The 20,825-nt window shown below is 50.3% G+C and overlaps 1 protein-coding gene across 1 annotated transcript in view; it reads left to right on the top strand.

Moving 5' to 3' along the window:
• Positions 1-9,421: 9,421 nt before the first annotated feature.
• NPHS1 (NPHS1 adhesion molecule, nephrin) overlaps positions 9,422-20,825 on the top strand; it is a 35,446-nt gene continuing 24,042 nt past the window's right edge. The window contains exons 1-9 of the mRNA XM_044435262.1: positions 9,422-9,479; positions 10,237-10,440; positions 11,032-11,154; positions 12,200-12,331; positions 13,065-13,146; positions 14,585-14,688; positions 18,296-18,417; positions 19,831-20,002; positions 20,509-20,666. Coding sequence (XP_044291197.1) covers positions 9,422-9,479; positions 10,237-10,440; positions 11,032-11,154; positions 12,200-12,331; positions 13,065-13,146; positions 14,585-14,688; positions 18,296-18,417; positions 19,831-20,002; positions 20,509-20,666 — 1,155 coding nt within the window. The remainder of the gene's footprint in view (positions 9,480-10,236; positions 10,441-11,031; positions 11,155-12,199; positions 12,332-13,064; positions 13,147-14,584; positions 14,689-18,295; positions 18,418-19,830; positions 20,003-20,508; positions 20,667-20,825) is intronic.

Here is a 20,825-nt window from a genome sequence, read left to right as displayed (position 1 = left end):
ATGAAACAGTGTTAGGGAAGAATATTTTGGGGGAAAGTATTATCACTGCAGAAGCCATTCTCTTTGCGTAAATAAGTCAATAAGATGGTGTTCAGGGTTGCTCAGCAAAGCAAATATTAATTCAAGCATTTAGAAAGAGAGAAGTCGTTTGGAATTTTATAAACTGCCCTTCCATTGCAGGAGACAATCTAGGGGGCTGGGCTGGATTGACTGGGAAGGTACTGGGGAATGACAGCTGGGTTATACCCATTTCTAGATCTGGAAAATTTAGGCGCGGGAAGCTGCCTTAAATTGAATAAGACCGCGGGACCATTAGTTACACTGTGTTGTCAGTGCTATTTAGCAGGTAGTCCCTGGGGTTTCAGGTAGGAATATTCCCAACCTTATGTGGAGATGCTGCGGAGTTTTTGAAGTTGCATTGCCTTTTAGTGCCTCCTTTCCTCCTTGGAACATTCCCCTTCCTCCCGCGTGATCCTCATAACAGCCCCATGAAGAAGGCTTTTCAAACACGGATACACCAACTTACCTTCGACGAGTTAAAGGCAGCTTGCAAAAAAGCCAATCATTTTCTTATTTATTACATTCATGTCCTGCTCTCTTTCCTGCCAAGAACCCAGCTTAAATAATCCTTCTCCATTTTGACCTCACCACAACCCTGTGGGGCAGGTTTGGCCACGAATCAGCACCTGGGCTGAAGTCAACCAGTGAACTTCCTGGCTTTCAGCACCTCCAGCCCCCCCGCCCCCACTGCTCCCTCTTGCTTGATGGGTGGGAAGCTGGGGAGCAAGAAGGCCAGAGCATCTCCTGATGCTGCTGCGTTCCACTTCTTTGCCCAGGACGGAACGAGAGACAATGCAGTAGACCTACGGGCTGAGTCAGTGTGGGTGGGTTCGTGCGCTCCTGTCTAGCTCACACTAAGAGGCAATGTGCCCCCTCTCCAAGGGGAGGGTATCTTCTCTGCACTGCTGCGCGGCCACCAGCTGCTCTCGCTCCTCCTCCTCCTCCCCATCATGGGATCCCTTGCTTTTTTGGCAGGCAGGAAGCCAGCGAGCAAGCAGCTGCAGCAGCCGGTGCTGCTCCTCACTGCCCTGCCGGTCGGTTCCTGGGCCAGAACAAGAGGCAGCTGCACTAGCAGCTTGTGGTGGCCATGAGGAACAACTCCAGGGACCTTTGGTCAGTGGACCCCCATGCGGATGTGGGCCCCAAGCAGGTACCCAGCCCTGCCTACCCTGGTGTTGGCCCTGCCACTGGCTCAGTGCACCTGATACCCTCAGCAACCCCCACTACAAAGTTGCATCCTGCTGAAATCTGCAGCTATTGGAGACTCGTCTCCCTCACCTCAGATGTCATGTGCTGTCCTGCTGTGGGCACTCTGCACATCCCCAGAGGATAGAACTTGGTAGTACAGTTCCTTTGTTATGGCACTGCCCTTCCCTGGGTTGCAAGACCTCTGGGGTGAGCCCTGGAAAACCTTTCCTGCGATGCTGGAGTTAAAATCCCAATGAATCTTGCATCCAATTAATCCCTCAGAGAAAGTAGCTCATTATCAATCTCACTGGTGCTGGATAACCGAGGACAGAGCATGCTTGGAGATGCTGTAACATTTGCCTGGAGCTAAGCTCCCCTTCTCACCGCATCTTGGCCGAGATCTGACCAGAGAGCAGGGCAGGAAGCAGCAGGAACACGAGGCCTGGGCAAATACCTGCCTCCATACTCTCCCCCTTCCAGTCCTGGCAGGTGCTGGTTGTTTGCCCAGCCTTTGCCAAGGGGTGGTGGGCTGGTGGTGAGTGGATGATAGGCTCCCCCTCCACTAATCCTGTTATCTCATTAACAGGAACTCTTTAATTGCCAAATAGCCCTTCAGTTAATTAGAAAAGGAGAAAGAAGGAGAGGCTGAGCAGTGTGCATGTGGAGGGGGAGAGGCACTGTTGGCTCAACAACGCCGCTCAGGCATTGTTGGCGTGGGGGAATTGGCAGAACAGTGGAAGGCGACGTGGGGGAAAGGCAGCTGAGGAGCAGGGGCTCAGCGTCTGGGTACCCAGGCTGGATGCGCATGTGTGTCTGAAATACGACGGTATAGATTAACACTCTGGGGGGAAGGAGTATAAGATTTCTTTCCCTCCTTCTTTTTGGAATGAACACCTGGTTCTCTTTAAGGACAGGGAGATGCTTTGCAGATGTTTTCTGGAGTGGGTTGGGAGGATCCATCCCAGCGCTGGAGTCTTGGAGGAAACGGGCTGGTAGCGAGCAAGCCACCTTAACTGGGTGCGTTTGCAGCAGCCTCTGATGAGACATGAGCCGAGCCAGCCGCTCTTCTGATTCCCGTTTCCCATCTGTGACTGAGGTGGATTTTCACACGGTCGGGAGGTTTAAACCAGCAAGGCTTTAAACCCTTCTCTGCCGGCGGATTAGACCCTCAGCTGCTTCCAGGGGCATATGCCACCCCATTACGGTCATCTGCGCACACACGCCCACAGGGACGGGGCACAGAGGCCCCTTGTCTCACTACCCTCTGCTGCTGAGTGCTTGGCACCGTGCAGGATGCGTGCCAGTGTTCTAAGCACCCAGTCATGGGAGTGGGGTGGGGCGGGGCGGGGTGGGGCGGGGAGGGAAGGATCTTCCCTGTGGTGAAGGGTTTTTTTTGGGGGGGTTGTGGCAAATGGCTCCTTTTGGCCTCCCCACCATGACCGTCTGGAAAATGCTCAACCTCATCAAATCCGCACACAATCCATCAAATGTAGGGCACAAATAAACAGCTGAACAGAGGCCTTCCAGGGAGAAAGAGGCCCACTCTCTGGGGAGGCCGGGTCAGGCTATTTCGAGAAGCTCACCCCTGCCCTCTAGTCTGCCACCCTTTCTGGAGAATTTAACCTCGGGCAGTCCCTGTCATGAAGCAAGCGAAGTCGCGTGCTTCGCTCCCCCCCCTGCCCCCTGATGAGGATACATGTGGGAACCTATCACCAGTGGATATCGGTGGTGAGGCTTTTGGAACGGTTGGGTGCAGCAGGGGTGGGATGGGGCAGAGTGGGGTGGTAGCTTAGGATGGGCAACCCCACAGTACTGGAGGAGGGAGCTGTGGGCCGTGTGTCTGCTCTGCGCCCCCCAAGCTAGTCAGCTGCTGCTGGGGCTGGCAGAGGACGCTGTCTTCTCACTGGTGCTGAATGCAGGTTCTTCTGCCAGTCCAACTGGCTTCCACACAAGGCACGGGACGGGCCGCAGTCGTGCTCTTTGCTTCAGGCAGCAAATGGCCTTGACTGGGGGCACGATTCAGACTGCATTACAAGCTTCCCCAGCTGGGCTACCCCAATTCCTCTAGTTAAGGCTAGCTGCTCTTCCTTGTGGTCTGCCAGCCCCTGGGCTGGGTTCCCTCTGGGAGAAGCTTTCTGGAGCCATATTCCGGTGGTGGACAGGGCCAAGAGCCAGAGGGCAAGGGGCAAATGCACCAGCTCGTGGCAGGTTCATCTGCTTACTGCCTGCATCTAAGACCCTGGAGGGGCACTTCCGACTTTTAGAATGGAGGCACAGGGCTGGAGAGCCTGCAAGGAGGCCATGGAACCACCAGATGATGGATCATTAGGAGAAAGGGACTGGGGCTAGGGGAAGGACCCCCAGAGGGCCAGAGTGGGCAGCCAGTAGGGTCAGGGGTGGTTCCCGGGCCAGCATTTCTGCAGCCTTGCTATCGGGATGGTTCCAGTCGAGCTCCAGCCGGGAGGTGCGCCTGCAGCAGATTGTGGCACTGGGAGCGGCTGGCTCTCTCGTCCGCTGCCTCCCTGGGTTGTGCTGGGGTCAACATGAGATATAAATTGTATCAGGAGTGCTTTGTATCACACGAAGGGCTGCAGAACTTAATAATCATCCATTAATCCTATAAAGAAGCACCTGCTGTGGTATTAGTTCTGTTTCATTACTTCTGCCTGGAAAAAATTAATAATAATCTGTCCTCCCCTCCCCTCCTGCACATCTTTCCATCCCAATGGCAGGAAAGAGTCATTTCTCAGCAGTTCCTGGGATACTAACCCGTGACCTTCTGGACTGAATGCTGCTCCCCAGCCAGACACAAGGGCCCCCCAAGGAAGTACTGGGTGTGGATGGCTGCCTGAGACTGCTAAGACTGCAAGCAGGATCCCTCCGGTGCTTGGCATGCTGCCGAACATGGCCCAGCAGGCTGCTGTTTGCTGCGCTGCATCAGACGTGGCTCAGGGCTGCCCTGGCACCGGTGTGTAGTGGTGAGAGCCGGACCAAGACTGGAGAGCCAGATTCAAATCCTCACTCAGCCAGGAAGCTCACTGGGTGAAATTAGGCAGTTGCTGCCTCTCAGCCTAAGTTACTGTACAAGGTTGTCGTGAAGACAAAACAGGCAGGAGGAGGTCCATGTTTGGTCCCTTGTGTTCCATGGGCCAAGGAGGGACATAAATGCAATAGATGGATGAAAAGCATTTGCTTTTCAATGAAAAGCATTTGCAAAGGGAAACAAGCCCAACTTTAAAAGCAAGTGCTGCCCCATTAAAAACTAAAATAAATACTCACTACTCTAGATAGGACTGTTTCGGACCTGGATATCTGGAGGAGCGTCTGCTTCCCTTCGTACCTGCCTGCCCCTTAAGAGCTGGGTCAAGGGTCCTTCTTCAGGAGCCCTCTTTGAAGGAGATTAGGAGAGTGGCTACTGGAGAAGGGCCTTCTCTGTGCTGGCACCCCAGCTATGGAATATGCTCCCCAGAGAGGTGTGCCTGGCACCCACACTTTATTCTTTTTGGTGCCAGGCCGAAACCTTTTTATTTTCCCACTCTTTTAGGGTTCAATTGCTATTTTAATTGGGATTTTACAGAGGATGTGATGTTGTGCTTTTGTAGTTTTATCTTTTATTGTATGACCGTCCTGAGACTTTTTGTAATGGGACGGGATAGAAAAGCTTCAAATAAATAAATAATAAACACACAGTGCCAAGCAATGGTGAGCTACCTCTGGCCCACAGGCCTTATGCGGCCTGCAGAGCCTTGGATCTCTCAGCAGGCCCAAATCACTCTACTTCTCAGGTCCTCAGTCTCCTATGGGGTGTGCAAGGGGCAAGTAAAGCAAACCTGACACTTAGGATGTGCCCCCGGAGTGAAAGCACGACCCTCCCTCTCCCTAGACACTCGACTCCTCTGAGGTTCCCGCAAGAGACCAGACCTCTGTCCACCTGCCTTCCCATCACACCAACAGGTTATTTGTGAGTAGCCGAATGCAGCGTTAGAAGTAACTCAGCCCGCGAGCAGGTATTTTAATGGCGCAGGATGGCGGGTGTACTCTATTAAAGAGCGCTGGAAACAAAATCTATGTCCTCGGCAGGGGCCCTCTTCACCCATGGCAATCGATGTGTCTAGGGAGCGAAGCATAACTTCTGCGTGAGCATGTGCGCTTAAAAGCATATGCATGTACAAACTCTATGTGAATATTCTCCTTGGGGAACCCTGGAAAGGCAGAGCCCCAGCTGTGCACACAGAGCCGCTGTGCGTGCACAGTTCATGATGGCTGAGAGGGGAGGCTGACTGTTCGCAGGGAGCAGGAGTGAGCACAGTGGGCACAATTTCACAACTGCTCTGTGCATGTTCTCCGTAATGTGCAAAGTGGATGCTGGAAAACCCGTGTTTTTGCTTCAGCTAAGAATAGAAGAGGAGGCACGCTGCAGCTGACGAAAGGCCCAGCTGGTCCTGAATTACAATGCAGTGGCCAGTTAGACCAGGGGAATGGCCAGAGCGCTTTGGCTGTGGGATGGTATAGAAATGAACTAAACGCAATAAATTAGACTGGAGGCTGGTTGTGCCGATGTCAGTGGGGTGATTGTATCCTTTGCAGGCTACAGCTGGAGCTTTTAAGGAACTATCCTCCGTGCTGAACCAATTCTGGGGCTAGACTTTGGCAGCATGGATAGTTCCTTCCAAGTTCAGACTAAAACCCAGAGTGTGTACACTGCCCCAGTGATGCTTGAGCTACTAGCCTCCTCTGCAACCAAATGCTGGACGTGAGTGCAAAAGCCCTCTTTCAAAATATTATTGTGTTGCATTATATCCCACTTTTTATTTGCAAGGAACCCAAGGCAGCTGATGTAGTTTTCCTCCACTCCATTGCATTTTCACAGACACAACCCTGTGAGGTAGGCTGGGCTGAAAGTATATGATTGGCCCAAGGTCACCTAGTGTACTGATGTCTCCCCGGTCCTTAGTCCAACACTCTAACCATGAGACCACCCTGGCGTGCTGCTCAGGTTCTTCACCAGCTGATGTGGAGGGCAGTCCCTCTCTGGTGCTGCTGGGTAATCTAGAGCCATCATGACTGGTAACTCCTGCTAGCTTTAGCCTGCAAGACATCCCGACCAGCATACCTGCCTGCAGTTCTGCACAAGCCCGACGGATGTGCAGGGTTCTTGGATGTAGATTGATCTCCCCCGCCCCACACTGCCATGAGCTCAGGCAAAGAGCCAGCACTTACTCAGCTGTGGACGTATCCTGGGCTTGAATCTGCTGATGAAGGCTATCTCCCAAGACCCACATAGAGATATATGCCTTCAATCCGGTGCTAAATCTGTTGCAGCTAAAGACACTTGGCTGTGGATCCCAAGATGACGAGCCAAAGGCCATGCCTTTACTAGTGTTTTGCAGGTCCAACATGGAAGCGAGAGGGAGGGAAGGGCATGGCACTTCATACTAATGAGCTGCACTGCAGGATGACCTGGTGCAATTGCTATTCCTGCTCTTGCTCAGAGCATGATTATACCTGTGATTATGTCTCTGCTGCAATGCAGATCGGATATATTGGTTGTGAAATTGGCACACGTCGGTGGAGCACCCAGGTGTGCCTGATGCAAAGGGAGTTATCAGTGCAAGTGCAGCTTAAGGATGTGGAAGGTTCTGCTAAGCAAAACGGGACCTTTCTCCCCGACAGAGGCTTCTTGCCCAGGCTCACTTATCTGGAAGGAATACTCTCGGAGGGCAGAGTCAAAATCCGCTCGTCCTCTTTGACCTTGCACCGAGGACTCCTGCATTTGTACGGTTTCTCACAGTTTTCTCTGTCCTTTTGACTTTGGCAATGCTTGTTGAACTTGCCTCATCCCTAAACAGAGAGGCTTTCTCGTGGTGCTGAGCGCCCCCTTCTGGCTCGGTATGCGTGCTGCTGCCACCCTCTGCTGCCGGCTGCCTTTGGGTGGATTCACATGTGGGCATTAGTGATCAGAGCAAAACCCGGGGTGACTGCTCTGCAGTCATGATTGTGGATGCAGGTGTGAGGGCACCTTGCATGCACAGCAAAGGCAGAGATAACAGCCCTGTGAAAAGCAACAAGAGGGCAGCTTTGAGCAATGTGAGATCCGTGTCTGGGACTTCTTCCTTGCGTACAGTGGGGTCCACTTATAGAAAAACAACAGGGGAATTGGTGGATTGCTTAATGGGTGAAGGAGCAGTCAGCATGGGCAAATTTCCCTGCATGGATTCTCATTGCATCAGTAGCTGCTATTTTGAATATTCAGTGTATGGCTGAGGTCCATAGCCTCACATTATATGTGGTGGACAAGCCACCCAGAACCCAGGGGCTGTTCTAGGGTTGTGTGTGGCTTATCAACCATAGCAACAACCTACCATCACCAGGCTTGCACATAAGGAGACACTATGGCATGCCCCTATTACACCTTGAATATTCAAACAAGCTGCTGCCAGTGTGATAACAAGCCCCACCGGGAAATTTACCCATGGTGGCGTCTGCTTACATAGCAAGCTGGCTGCTATGTAAGGCAGATGATATCAGTGACCCTGCTGATCACAAAGTGCTGATATATTTCTACAAACCTTGGCCCCATTTACACCATTGCTTCCAGTTCGATGCATCTATCATTGAGTATTGATGGAGGTATGGATGGGACGGACCTTGCAAAGATCTGCACCGATTAAACAAGTGCATAGCTCATCATGAGTCATGCAGCAGTGGTTTCATTTCTGGGCATCCTGAATAACTCTAACCCAACCGTAACCCAACATGCAGGAATTGGCACCTCCCATTAAAAACAACCACAATCTCCAAAAGACAAACATAATAAAAACCAAACAAAATCAAACCAGCTTGTCATCAATTCGATTTGACTTTTTTGAGGTAAGGGAAACTTAACAACAAATACAACACCACCATCAGGAGAAAAGTGCATTCTGGAAATTGTTCTGTTGCTAGAGTGTAGCCTTTGCTGATAGCAGGCCTCCTTCCATGTCTTTAATGAAAGACTCCCCCATGGAAGCGTGGGATGGTTCTCTTCCCCTGAGCATTTGGAAGGGATGGAAGTGGGCTGAGCCGACAGCAGCGAGAGGAGGAGGAGGGAGCAGAACTGGAATTTCAGCCATCTCACTTCCTGGGCAGCCCCACTTCTGGAGAGGCTGTCGAGGGTCAGCCCGAGAATCTTTCACTGGGAACAAGGTAAGATCAAAAGGAAGGAAGGGGCATAGTTCGGTGTAGTCATTCACGCATATGTAAGAGGTCGCATTGGGAAAGGATAATGCTTTCCCATTTTTATTTTACTTATACCCACAGCTTTCTTGTGAGGGAAGGCTGTGAAAGTGAGAAGCAGGAACTGAAAGCATTCCTCAAATATCTTAAGAGTTGTTCCACAGATGAGGACCATGATTTGCTCTCAGCAATACCCAAGAGGGCTTGTCTCGGTGGGCTTAAAATATGGGAGAGGAGATTGCAGTTGGACATTTGGAGAATCGTCTTCAAGATAAGGCCAGTTCAACAGTGGAAGCCATTATCTAGAGGAGTGTGGACCTTTCTTTGCTGGATGTCTTTAAGCAAGGGCAGGACAGCCATCAGCTGGGATGCTCTCATTCAAGGTTTCCTGTGTCCGGCAGAGGACTGGAATAAATCACCTCCAAGGTCCCAGCCCTATCATTTGATGATTGACAGCTATCACTCACAGTAGCTCCCTGTTTAAAGTCACTATTCTCTGTTGTACCAGACTCTGGTAATGTAAGACTAGGGCAGGTCTGTTGCTTTCAGGGCTTGCTTGTCAATTTCCCAGAACAATCTAATGGGCCACTGGCAGAAACAGAATATTGAACAGGAACACCTTTACTTGGTGCCCTCTTGATGGCCTGGAGAGCAACTCCCATCAATCTCAGCATGGAAGTTGTAGTCCAATATATTGGAGGACACTGAGTTAGGGACGGCTGGAGTGGATGATCCAACACTATGATAATGAACTTCTAAGTGTTTTTCCTTTGTTTTTATCAGCAGTTTCCCCCAACACCTGGTCTAAGGCAACATTGCCCATTGGACCAGATGTGGAAGATAAGGTCTCTTACCTTGTCCTCTTCCATACACACCCACTGCTACTTACCGTCTCTTGCAGATGCCCAGCCTCCTGACATTCCAAGCTACACCTGCAGAACATCAGCAGGTAGGAAGGATGCCCTGGAACGTGGGCGTGTTACTGTTGTACTTTCTCCTGGAACTGACCAAAGAAGGTGAGCAAATTCAGAAGAGGGACAGAATGTGAAGGTTGTCTTGGGGAACAAAATGCCTTGTCCTGGGGCTATTTTCTCCACAAATACTTGTATGAGATGCAGCAAGAAAGATGCAGGTAAATTAGAAAGGGATCAGTGGAGGGCAGCAAAAATGATCCAGGGTTTGGAAACACTGCCCTGTGAGGAGAGACTTAGAGAACTGGGCATGTTCAGCCTTGAGAAGAGAAGATTGAGGGGGACATGAGATCCCTCTATAAGTATCTCAAAGGCTGTCACAAAGAGGAAGGTCAAGATCTCTTGCCACAGTGTAGGATGTAGAATAATCAATTCAAGTTGCGACAACCCAGATTCAGGCTGGACATCAGGAAAAGCTTCCTCACTGTCAGAGCAACACAACAGCAGAACCAGCTGCCTAGAGCAGTGGTGGGCTCTCCCACACTAGAGAAATTCAAGGAGAAACTGGGCAGCCATCTGAGTGGGATGGTGTAACATGGTGTCCTGCAACAGCAAGGGGTAGGACTTGATTGCCTTCATGGCCCCTTCATGGCCTCTACTATTCTATGATTCTATGATAAGTCTGCTCTCAATGATGAAACAGGCAGAAGTGATATATTTTGAACCTTGGAATTTGAGATGCCCTCAGATTTTCTCAGTTGTTTGAAAAAATATGAGTCAGTCTAACAGAAATGGAAATTCTTACTTAAAAGTGATGAATGAGCATAGCTGTTGAAGAACATTTATGTGTTGGGTCTGTTAGGTTGTCTTTCGGAGAACCTTCAGCAGGCCTTCCGTGTGGAACCTGATAACGTCACCGTCCGCGAAGGAGAGGCAGCTCTGCTAAAGTGCGAGGTGGAAAACCCCTCCGGCATTGTGCAGTGGGCAAAAGATGGGCTTTTGCTGGGACCTGACCAGAATATTCCTCGGTTCCCAAGATACAGCATGGTGGGGGAGCCCGATAAAGGTGAAAATCCCGGTGTGTGTGTGTTGGGGGTGGGACTGGCTTCCATCAATATTATCCATTAGAACAGGGGAGGGCAAAATTTTCTGCTGGAAGGCCACTCATGCAACTGCAGAACTCTTTGGAGGCTTCACCCATGGCTGGGGCTGGTGGTGGTGGAGGCAGGAGGTACACACACATTCTCACAATCAGTCATGCAGGCAAGGTGCAGCAGGAAAGCAGCAGTCTTGGTCAGGATCCTGGTGGAAGCTTTAATTCCTCCTCCATGGACCCCACAGGCAAAATCACAACCGTCTGTTCTGCTGCCCAGCTGATGACTGATCAGCTGGGCAGCGGGGACAAGTGGGCGGGGCTGCCTGTGGGCTGCATGCAGTGTATCAAAACCTCGATTATGGAGATTATTCCACATGGCATGGTGGAAATGCTGGGAAGAGGCAGAACTGAAGATATGTCTTCCTTGTAAGGAAGGTGGGGAGCTGGGCATCTGAGATCCATCGCCTGACTAGCCTGGAGCAACTTTGGAGGATGGATCCCAGGGGTGGGGAAATGCCACTTAAGCTCGTGCTTGTGTACCATGTACATTCCCTGCTTCAGGCAAATATAATCTGCAAGTAGCGAGGAGCCGGCTGGAGGACGACGCCTCCTATGAGTGCCAGGTGGGCCCCTCTGAAGAAAGTAACGGCATCATTTCTCGCAGTGTGCAGCTCACTGTGCTGAGTAAGTACCAGAGGGATTCTGGGAGGGTTGTGCTCTGTTGCTCTGATGCTTAAGCAAATTGGTACAGCTTCCTCTGTTCAGAAGCAGCCTCCGTGCAATATTTAGCACCAGGTCGTACTTTCTGCTTATCTGCTTTTGGAGTGGGGAACCTTGGTTTGGTCAACAGCTGCTTTCCCCCAGGAAGACACAGTCAGGGGCTCTGGGCTGGCACTGGACAGGGGTGAAGCCAATGGTGGGTGGGACCAGAGGGTCCTAAAAAGGGAGGACCACCCCTTTCCTTGCTCTTTCTCTCCTCTCCTTTCTGCCACCTCCTTGTCTCTCTCCTTCTCCCTCTTTCTGCTACCTTCTCTCTCTCTCTCTCTCTCTCGCATTTACCCCTCCCCTTTCTAGCACTCCCACCTCTCTCTCTTCTACCCTCTTCGATCACTTTATCTTCTTTCCTCCCCACTGCAACTCATATACACTCTTCCACTTCCCTCTCACTTACTCCATCCATTATTCCCTTTCTTTCTGCCACTCCCTTGTGTCTCTTTGTCTCCCACTCTCTGCCTCCTCCTCTCTCTCACATACAATCCTCTCTCTCTCTCTGGAGTTTCCTTCTTTCTCTCTCACATACCCCCTGACTTCTCTTTCCTTGTGGCATCCATCCCCCTCACCCCCCTCTCTCCCATACTTACACAGTCTTACACATGCAAACCACTTCCCAGCACATCCCTTTCTTCCCGCACCCGTTGTGTGTCTTGCACCCCCTTCCCTCTCTTTCCCTCTCTCTTCCTCCCCAGTCATGCCTCTGTGGGAAGGCTTCTGTGCTCAGAGGGCTGGTGCCCTCCAGATGTCTGGGATTATACCACCCCTGATTCTTGACCATTGACCATGCTGCCAGAGTTTATGGGAGCTGTGCTCTTAGACATTTGAAGGCCCTATGCTTGTCTTATTCTAATCTAGTTGAAAACCTTTGGGAATCAATTTTTCGACATGGTCGTGGGGTAGAATAGGGGAAGTAACCCCATGGCATCACTTTCCTCTTTGCTTCCTTTCCTTACAGTCCCCCCGAAGAAAGCGGTCATTACTGAGTATGAGGCCAACAGCACTGTGACCTGGGTGGCTGGCAAGGAATACACAGTGCACTGCCGGGTGGAAGATGCCCGCCCTCCAGCTGAGATTGTCTTCCGCAAAGGTGAGGAAGTTGCCCAGAACACCCCTTGCATTCCCAAGGCTGAGTTCTGGGATCAGCTTGCTACACGCTCCCCACTTCCCTGAGTTGAGAGACATTCCCTGGCAGTGCTGAGCTACTAGGCTTGGTCTCCTCTGGGGAAGGGAGAACTGGAGTCGTCAGAGGTCTTGTAAATTTTGCTTCCTGTACGCACCACCCTGGATACTATTTTGGGCTATCCTTAAGATGGCAGAGTAGATAGCAGGCAGTGGAGCGTGATCCAGTGGGCAGTTCCGTGTCTTGAGGTTCATCTGAACTACCTAGAACTGTAGAAGAGCATGGAGAGTGTTTTCATTCATGGGAAAGTGGATGCCGTTCTAAGTTTCCAACTAGCCACCAAACTGGTTCTGGCTATCTCGTTCTCCACAAAGCATGCAACCCAGCTGAATTCACTTGTTTCATATATATATATATATATATATATATATATATATATATATTAAACAGACAGGCAGATGCATGCACATCTGTGGCATATATGTACCTACTTATTCCTGCACATGTGCACACACAGGGCAGGGGGATATAGAAAGCTATAATCTTAATATAAATGTCAGGCATTAATACTAAAACCTTGCTCCAAACCATGTCGATACTAGGGAGGGGAGCATCTTTGAAGGTTGTTATGCGAATATTGGACAGGTTGGCTTGGTCAGGGCAGTTTCACTTCTCTTACTTTGCTTCTTCATCTCTCTAGGTGCCCATGAGCTGGCAGATGTGACGTCCAGCACCCAACCTGGCTCTGGAGACAAGCTCTTCCACACTGAGGCCATGCTGACGTAGGGAGAAGCCCGAAAGGGTCCTAAATAGTTGTAGGACTAGCATTCCTCTTCCCTTACTGATCCTTTTTTTAAAAGCTGCTGTCACATTTAGCAAGTTTGAAGCCATATGGCCAAGTAAAAACCGTGCAGATCTTCTTTTATCCATGAAATCTTTGAATGACCCCCATGGAAGATTGACCCCTTTGTTTAAAGCATTTTTCTAATTTGGCCCTCTGTCTCCTTCAGACCAGGCTGGAATAGATGGTTATGTGTACACCCCACAACCATTTCCCCAGTCTAAATCATCCCTCCACCTGCAGAACCGCAATTAGCCTTACTGGGGAAGAAGAACAAGGGTGCCCCCTCTCCCCAACCCAGGGAAGGCGAATATCTGCTTCTGCAGAACCATTAGACCACAGAAAGGAGTGGCCATTCACCAATTGCCAAGAAAGAGGAAATGCGTCTCCGAAGAGAGGATGCAAAAGGACATGAATACGCATGAAGTTCCATATAATCATCTCTGTGTATAGATACACATTCCAAAAGAATCATCAAAGTTAAAAGAAAGATACAATAGATCTCACCACACCGTGGGAGTCTGCAACCAGGTGTCATGTGTGTCTATCTGTTTATTTGGCTGCCCGGGTGCGCACTTTTATAAGCAACAGTTCTTAATGGTAATTTTTCTTTAAACAGAAATGGGACTGAGGAGTCCCTCAAACAGGTATACCTGCTCAAAAGAGAGGATAGTCCTCTATTTGAAGGGCTGCCAGGGGACAGTAAGGAAGGGCCAATGGCTGCCCTGTGGGAGACAGCAGAGGGCAACAGTGCTACTCATTCAGGGAAAACATGAGCGCCCTTCAGCACAGCACCCAGCAGCAGAATTAATACATGTACTGTATGTATCTATTTGGAAAACAGGCAGCTCATCCCTCCGTTGTATTTTGATCGCCCAGGGTGGCTTACAGCAAACATCACCATCCTCCCTTGAAAAATAAAACAAAAACCAGCAGCCTAAAAATTGGGAGTTGGCTTTGTAGGTATAATCACAATTGAGTAAGAGGGTCTGACCATCACATGAAATGATCTATCTGGCCAAGTCTGTGGAAGACAATCAAGAGAGGAGAAGAATTGGATCTGGCAGGCAGTGGTGCAAATTTCAAGGAGCAGATGCTTATTGCAACTGTCATGCTGGGCATGCCCCCAGGGGTAGCGCACCAACCCGTTTGCTACACTGGATGTCGGTCTCCAGCAGAGCTGGGCAGGGCGGTGTGGCCAGGCAGCTCTTGGCCATGCTGACTGCCCCCTCGCTCCCTGGAACTCACTGCTCCGCCTGGGAGTGGTGGAAAGAGCGGGCTGGAGTGCAGACCAAGGAGCACCTGTTCCGAACAGCCTCGTTGTCTAGGGCAGTGTTGGTGATGCTGGCAAGTGATTCCTCATCTGTGCTTTCTTGCAGGATCACTCCGGAGAGCTCAGACAACCAGCGGCAGCTGCTGTGCAGAGCCTCCAACATCGCTGCACCGATCCCAGTGGCTGTTGGCTTCACTATGAATGTCCTGTGTAAGTCACATGGAAGCATGCTGGCCCTGGGTTTGGGGGGCTGCTGGGCAAGGCACTCTGAATGGCTCCGCCCTCCTCGCAGTAAGTCCATCTTCTCACTGCCTTTGCCAGCAGCTGCCACTGCTCCTCAACCGCTTTCCCCTCGCTGCTCCTGCTTGCTCAGCCACCACTTCTCCGTACCGCTGCTCTCACTGTCCAGGCCAAGGCAAAGCATGGGCTGACCAAGTGGGTTGCAGCGGGGAAGAGCAGGACCAAGTCCAGGATGCTCTTGCTGGTGATCCACCTTCTGCTGTGTGGGGCCTTGGCAGATGCCCAAACATGTCTACCACTGGTGCCAGCCCTGCACAGAATGCTTTGTCAGATCTTCAGAAAAACTTAGCCAACCACATCATAGTCGCTATTACATGCCCAAGGGACCTGCTTTATTACTATCTTAATAAAAAACAAACAAAGGACGTGGGATGGGGAGAAGAAAAAGGAGGGTGGAAGGTGAGGGAGGCAGGGAAAGATCACTGAGGGCAATTGTAATAACAGGAAAATGAAACAAGAGACCCAGTATAAGGGAAAGCAAGCAGACAATAACCAAGGGAATAGGCAAGATAATAAATGGAGTTGGAGACCTTTTCAGAGTGAGGCAAAGCAGGCATGGGATGAGAAATAACCTACATTGATGGGATCTTTGAGGTTTGCCCACTTAACTCAATAAACACCATAAATTTAAGGCAGTCTTCCCCAACCTGGTGCCCTGTGAGACATGCTGAGTTACAACTCCCATCATACCTCACCAGCTTGGCCAATGCACCAGTTGGAAAGACTGTAATGAGCTTGTGAACAGGCGGCTTGATTGAACGCCTTTTGTTTGATCTCCGCTGCAGGCCTGCTTTCATCCTCCTAGTCTGCCCGTGTTAACTTCGTTGTGCGTTCCCTGTGAGTGCGCTGGAGCAGGTGTGGACACACGTGCAGAATCCGCTCTCCCTCCTGCTTCAAAGGCCCCCCACCAGGCTCACCAACCGGAGCAAGAGACAAAGCGGTGGCTCGCAGAGGGAGCCATTTACGATGCCTCCGCAGGGGCTTAACAATGCTCTGCCTGGGTCTGCAGGAACACCAGGGGAAAGCAGCCCCGGTGGCATCTCTTCTGTGCCCCGGGCGTGTGGGTTGCGTGCGGCCTGGTTTGCCTGTTACCCTGCAGCACCGGAGTTGCCCTGGTGCCTGAGCCCAGTGAGGGCATGGCAGGCAAGGCTTTGAACCCATGTCAGAACCCACGTTTCTGGTTTGGTTCTGGGGTGGGTTGGAAGCTTCTGGCTATCATGAAAACATTTTGAATCAAAAGCTGCCAGTAGATCCAGGTCTCCCTTCTCTCCCCGTTGCCCCAGTTTTAGAGAGATTTCCTCTTTTCATTTGGACCATTTCACATGAATATTTATTTATTATTAAATTAAACCAATATTCTACCTTTCCCCTGCGAAGAGCTCAAGGCCACTTACATAACCATTTTATCTTCACAACAACCCTGTGAGGTAGGTTAGGGCAAAGGTCAGTGACTGCTCAGCTTCATGGCAGAGCAGGGACTAGAACCTGGGTTCCCCAGTCCAGCCATTGAACCACATGGGAAAGGGTGGCAATTTGACAATGGATATTCAGATAGCCAGAAAGAGTAGAAACATGGAGAAGCTCTAGTCATTCACCTCGAATGCTCTTGCCTCAGATCCTTATTGCCTCAAACACGTACAGGAAGGGAGCAGGGTGGAGGAAACCCCAACTGAGGCGAAGCTGGGGACCATGAATGCCGGGCAGCAATATGAAACCTGTTCCATATTCTTGGGGTCCTAACTGTCAGGAAGTACTTCCTGGCATCCAAACTGAACCTTGGCTTGGCCCCATTGGAGCGTGTTCTGCCTTCCTCTGCAGGGGAAAACAGGTCTCTACTCACCTCCGTGTGACACTCCCTCACCTACCTGTATGTTGCCAACAGATCCCCTCAGAGTCTCCTCTTCTCCAGGAGAAGAGACCCAGCTCCCTCAGCTTCACGGCCAAGTGGGGGCTAGAACCCAGCTCTCCCAAGTGCCAGTCTCACCTTCCAAGCCCTACATTATATGAAGTGCTTCTGTCAGCCAGACCGGCTCCAGCCCCTATGTATGGAGGGCAGGAAAGGCGTGTCCACTCCCCTTCTCTGCCTGGCAAGCCAAGTCAGCCTGGGTTCCGGCATCCCAACCAGATGCGTGCGGTTGTAAAGTCTGAGTACAGCCTGCAAGGGTAAAATGGAATGTCCGTAGGCTGATGTCACCTGGTCAATATCTCGGATAAAATCTGCTAATGAGCCACATGGTTTTGCACTATCCACATTAAATTTGATGAGTGTATTAAAGCCTTATAGTTCCATGTGGATATCCAAGGATATTGGAACAGCTGCTGCTGAACAGGAACACCCTTGCTCTCTTTCATATGTACGTGCTGGACCGAGGAGTGCTTTTTTCTGGTCTGACTCTCCAACTTTCTCTGTCTGGCTGTTGACGGACACTGAACTGTCTGAGCTGAAATCCCCCCTTCGATTTGCATAAAAAATACACCTCTTAGATGGGTGCCATCTTTTCCAGTAGGTTGTTACAAGCCTTGTCCTCCAGCACTGTGTCTGTCATGGTTTGGAGCAATTTTTAATGACTGGGGTCTCACTCCTAGACTACATCTGTCTATGAAAAGGTAGGGCCAAAGTAAGAGATGCTTATTTATTATTTATTTAGGCTATTTTTATCCCATCCTATACCAATTGTCTCTGGATGGCTTACAATGTGATAAATAAACAATAAATACAGCAATCAATCATAAGATAATACACGACTGAGGATGTTAATAAAACCAGATTAAAATATTTAAACTTTAAAATATTGGGTAAATAAAAAGGTTTTAACCTGGTGCTGAAAAGCATAGAAAGTCGGTGCCAGGGAAACCTCTCTGGGGAGCACATTCCACAGTCGGGGCGCCACCACAGAGAAGGCTTAGTTGGAGGGACTCCAACTGGAATTGTCTGACCATGGTCTTAACATAAACATCTCTTAGCCTCTCTATTGCTAGGTGGAGTCATTGGGGCAGTGGGTGTGAGCTTGCGTGGACTCCGAGGGATGGTGGAGGACAGAAGAGCCTGGAGGAATGTTGTCCATGGGGTTGTGATGGGTTGGGGATGACTTTGCAATTGAACAACAGCAACAAAGACTCTCTATTGGCTGGAAACTGTAAGGAAGCAGATTTTGGGGGTAAATATTTGGGGAAACTCGCTAATATCAAGAATCCTTCAGTGATTGAATAGGATGCCTTGGGAGATGCTGGACTCTCCTTTAGTAACAGTACTTAAGCAGAGGTTGGACAGCCATCTGGCAAGGAGGTTGCATTCTGTATTGCAGGGCATGGAGCAGAGGGTTGGACTAGATGACCTCCAGGGATCCCTTGCAGCTCTAACATTTGATGGTTTGGTGCAGCTGCCCTAGCAGTGGTGTCCAGTTTACAGTGTATAGGTTAGGCTCTCAGAGCAAGACATGAAGCATAAAGCATGTCTTGTCAGGATATTGGCAGCTCCCAAGACTGGAATATCAGCCCTTTTCTCTCTCTTTGACAGTTCCACCCCAGCCTCCTGTCATCAGGGGATACGATGGCCCTGTGGTAAAAGCCAAGGACAACCTTGTACTGACCTGTGTTTCTTTAAGTGGGAACCCCCTGGCTACTCTGCAGTGGCTGAAGGTGAGATAGAGAACTTGGGGATGTGGGCTGGGACTCCAAGGTCCAGCAGTGCTTTGCCTGAGAATTCTGGCCTTGATTCAAAGGAGCACGAGCGAGGCAAAAATCCATTCCCCCGACCCCAAATACTTGTTTCACTGTCTATGTAAAACATATGTATATACAGTATTCACAACCTTCTTAGGTGACTTGTTCAATGTTCAATGTATGGCATACAATGTCTGGGTTCAGACAGCATAATAACCCAGACCAGGCTCAAGTGTGGGTTGAGTGTGGGTTGTTGTTAACCTGCAGATTGAACTGTGCTGTGGAAACATGGGGCAGGTGCAGCAGCTGTCTGCATGTTCCTTGCCCTCTCCTTCTGGGCAGCAGTGTGGACTGGGGCCAGAGGGAGAGGGCAGGTGAATGGGTTGCAACCAGTGGGCCCACTCAGGTCATGGCGGTGGTGGGGGAGGGGGCACAAGGCACATCTTGCCCTCCCTCCCAGAGCCGGGCCAACCCTTTGACGGCTGCTCGCCCTTCAACCTGCTCTGTTGGAGGAAGGCAAGAAATGTAAGACTGTTTGTTACTGACTTGTTTGCTGGTTTAGGGTTTCCTCTCACTGTGCTCTTGGGAAAAGAGAGCTGTCTGGCTGTGAGCACCAGTTTTGGAGGACAGCCTCAAAGTTTGAAATCTTTTCCCTGCTCCATAATCTTTGCTCTGACATTTCTGCGGCGTTCTTCTATGCGGTAAATGCAAACTCTTCACCATAAGCGTCCCCTGGTGGTAATTATTCTGTTAACAGCTGATGAGAAAACAGTGCTTTGCATACTTTCATGGAAAATTTCCTGTGTCAGGATCTACAAGAGCTCCTTGGCCCCGTTGACCCCTTGGGGCCTTTGCCAACAATTTCCTGGCTGCTTTATTCACAACAACAAGTCCTTCCTGCCCTGTATCTGGTGCCAAGCAGTTTGGCTATCTACGTGCCTTGATTCTTTTCTGTTTTTCTCAGCCCACTCTGCCTTTCTCTCAGCCCTCCACATTCTCCACCTAATCTTCGCTTCACTGCCTCCTCTGTACAACTTCATTCAGCCACCCTACTTTCTGTTGGCTTCTTGGTTCTATTGAGTCATCTTCCCTCTTAGCTCTCTGGTCTGTATCCTCTCCCCACTTCGACCCTTCTGCTGCCCCTTCTTCCTGTTCACTTCCCTTGCAGAGGCAACTCATTCCTCTGATTTGCCCTCCTCCCTCATCCACTGGAATGTTTGTGACCATCGCATGATGCCTTCAAACAGAAGAGTGTTGTCTGGAAAGTTGACATACGGCCACCCTGCCTGGTCCTGCATCTCGCCAACTTCAGCTCCAGATTGGGTAGATCCCATCTTTGCAATTCCAGTCTCCTCCCCTGCCTCTCAGCTACGGTCTTGTGATTTACAGAATGATGAAGTCATTTCCACCAACTGGGAGACTGACGAAGCCAACCAGTTATCCCGGAGTTCCCTGAGTCTCCGAATCACAGCGGATGACAACATGGCTACAGTGAGCTGCCAGGCCTTGAACACCGTCCTGCCTGCACCCCTGCAGGCTAGCATGGTTCTGCCTGTGGTTTGTAAGTGTCAGGACACTTCCTGCCAGCAACCTAACCTGTATTGATGTTCTTCCTCTGTCCCATACCTGAGTCAAAGGTTCATCTCCCAGTTTCTTTGACATGTGTCCAGTTCTTCTTCCTGTTCCTCTTTCTGCATTTCAGCTCTTTTTATGCAACGAACTAACTAACCGAGCTAAGTTAGGGTGGTCAGCTTTCCAGAATATTTTTCTATCAGCATGGCCAAAATGCAACCCTTTTGCCAGAATCAAAGGATATAAGGCTAAGGAAAAGTGTGTTTTTTTTCTCTCCTCCACACTCCACAGGTGGGCCCTTTCTTCTGAGATGCATTATGTCCATTAAAAAAGGGCTTCCTTCAAAATGGACGGACACTGTGCATCCTCTCTGTCTTTAAGTCCATTAAAGAAAGCCAAATAGCAGGGGGCAGGTGGGTAGGAGAAAAAGTCACTCTGTACATCTCAAAAAAGTCTGACTGTTCTCTTTTCCCCCTCCTTATTTTGGGATGGCAGTTCCCCCTGAAGAAGTGAAAATCACCGGCTCAAGCAGTGCCCAAGAAAACAAGGAGATCTCCTTGTCTTGTTCCACGTCCAGCAGCAACCCTCCTGTGCTCCTGCGCTGGTTGCTGGGCTGGAGGGAGATCAATGCCACCGAGGCCACAGTCTCAGAGGTATGAAAGACCAGAAGCTGCAGTGCTGTGAGGCTGAGTGCAGTGGCTACCTTGGGCAGTAGTTATTGGGGTGGCGGAGTGGGAAGGAGACAGATCTGACTTGTGCAACACGATCTTCCAGGATGTCCTCAGGTGCAAACATCCCTGAAATAAATGGGA

Source organism: Varanus komodoensis, unplaced genomic scaffold (genome assembly GCF_004798865.1).
Source record: "Varanus komodoensis strain SLA01 unplaced genomic scaffold, ASM479886v1 scaffold29_1, whole genome shotgun sequence".
Taxonomy (NCBI): domain Eukaryota; kingdom Metazoa; phylum Chordata; class Lepidosauria; order Squamata; family Varanidae; genus Varanus; species Varanus komodoensis.
The sequence above is the reverse complement of the archived record's forward strand: the minus strand, read 5'-3'. Positions and strand labels throughout refer to the sequence as shown.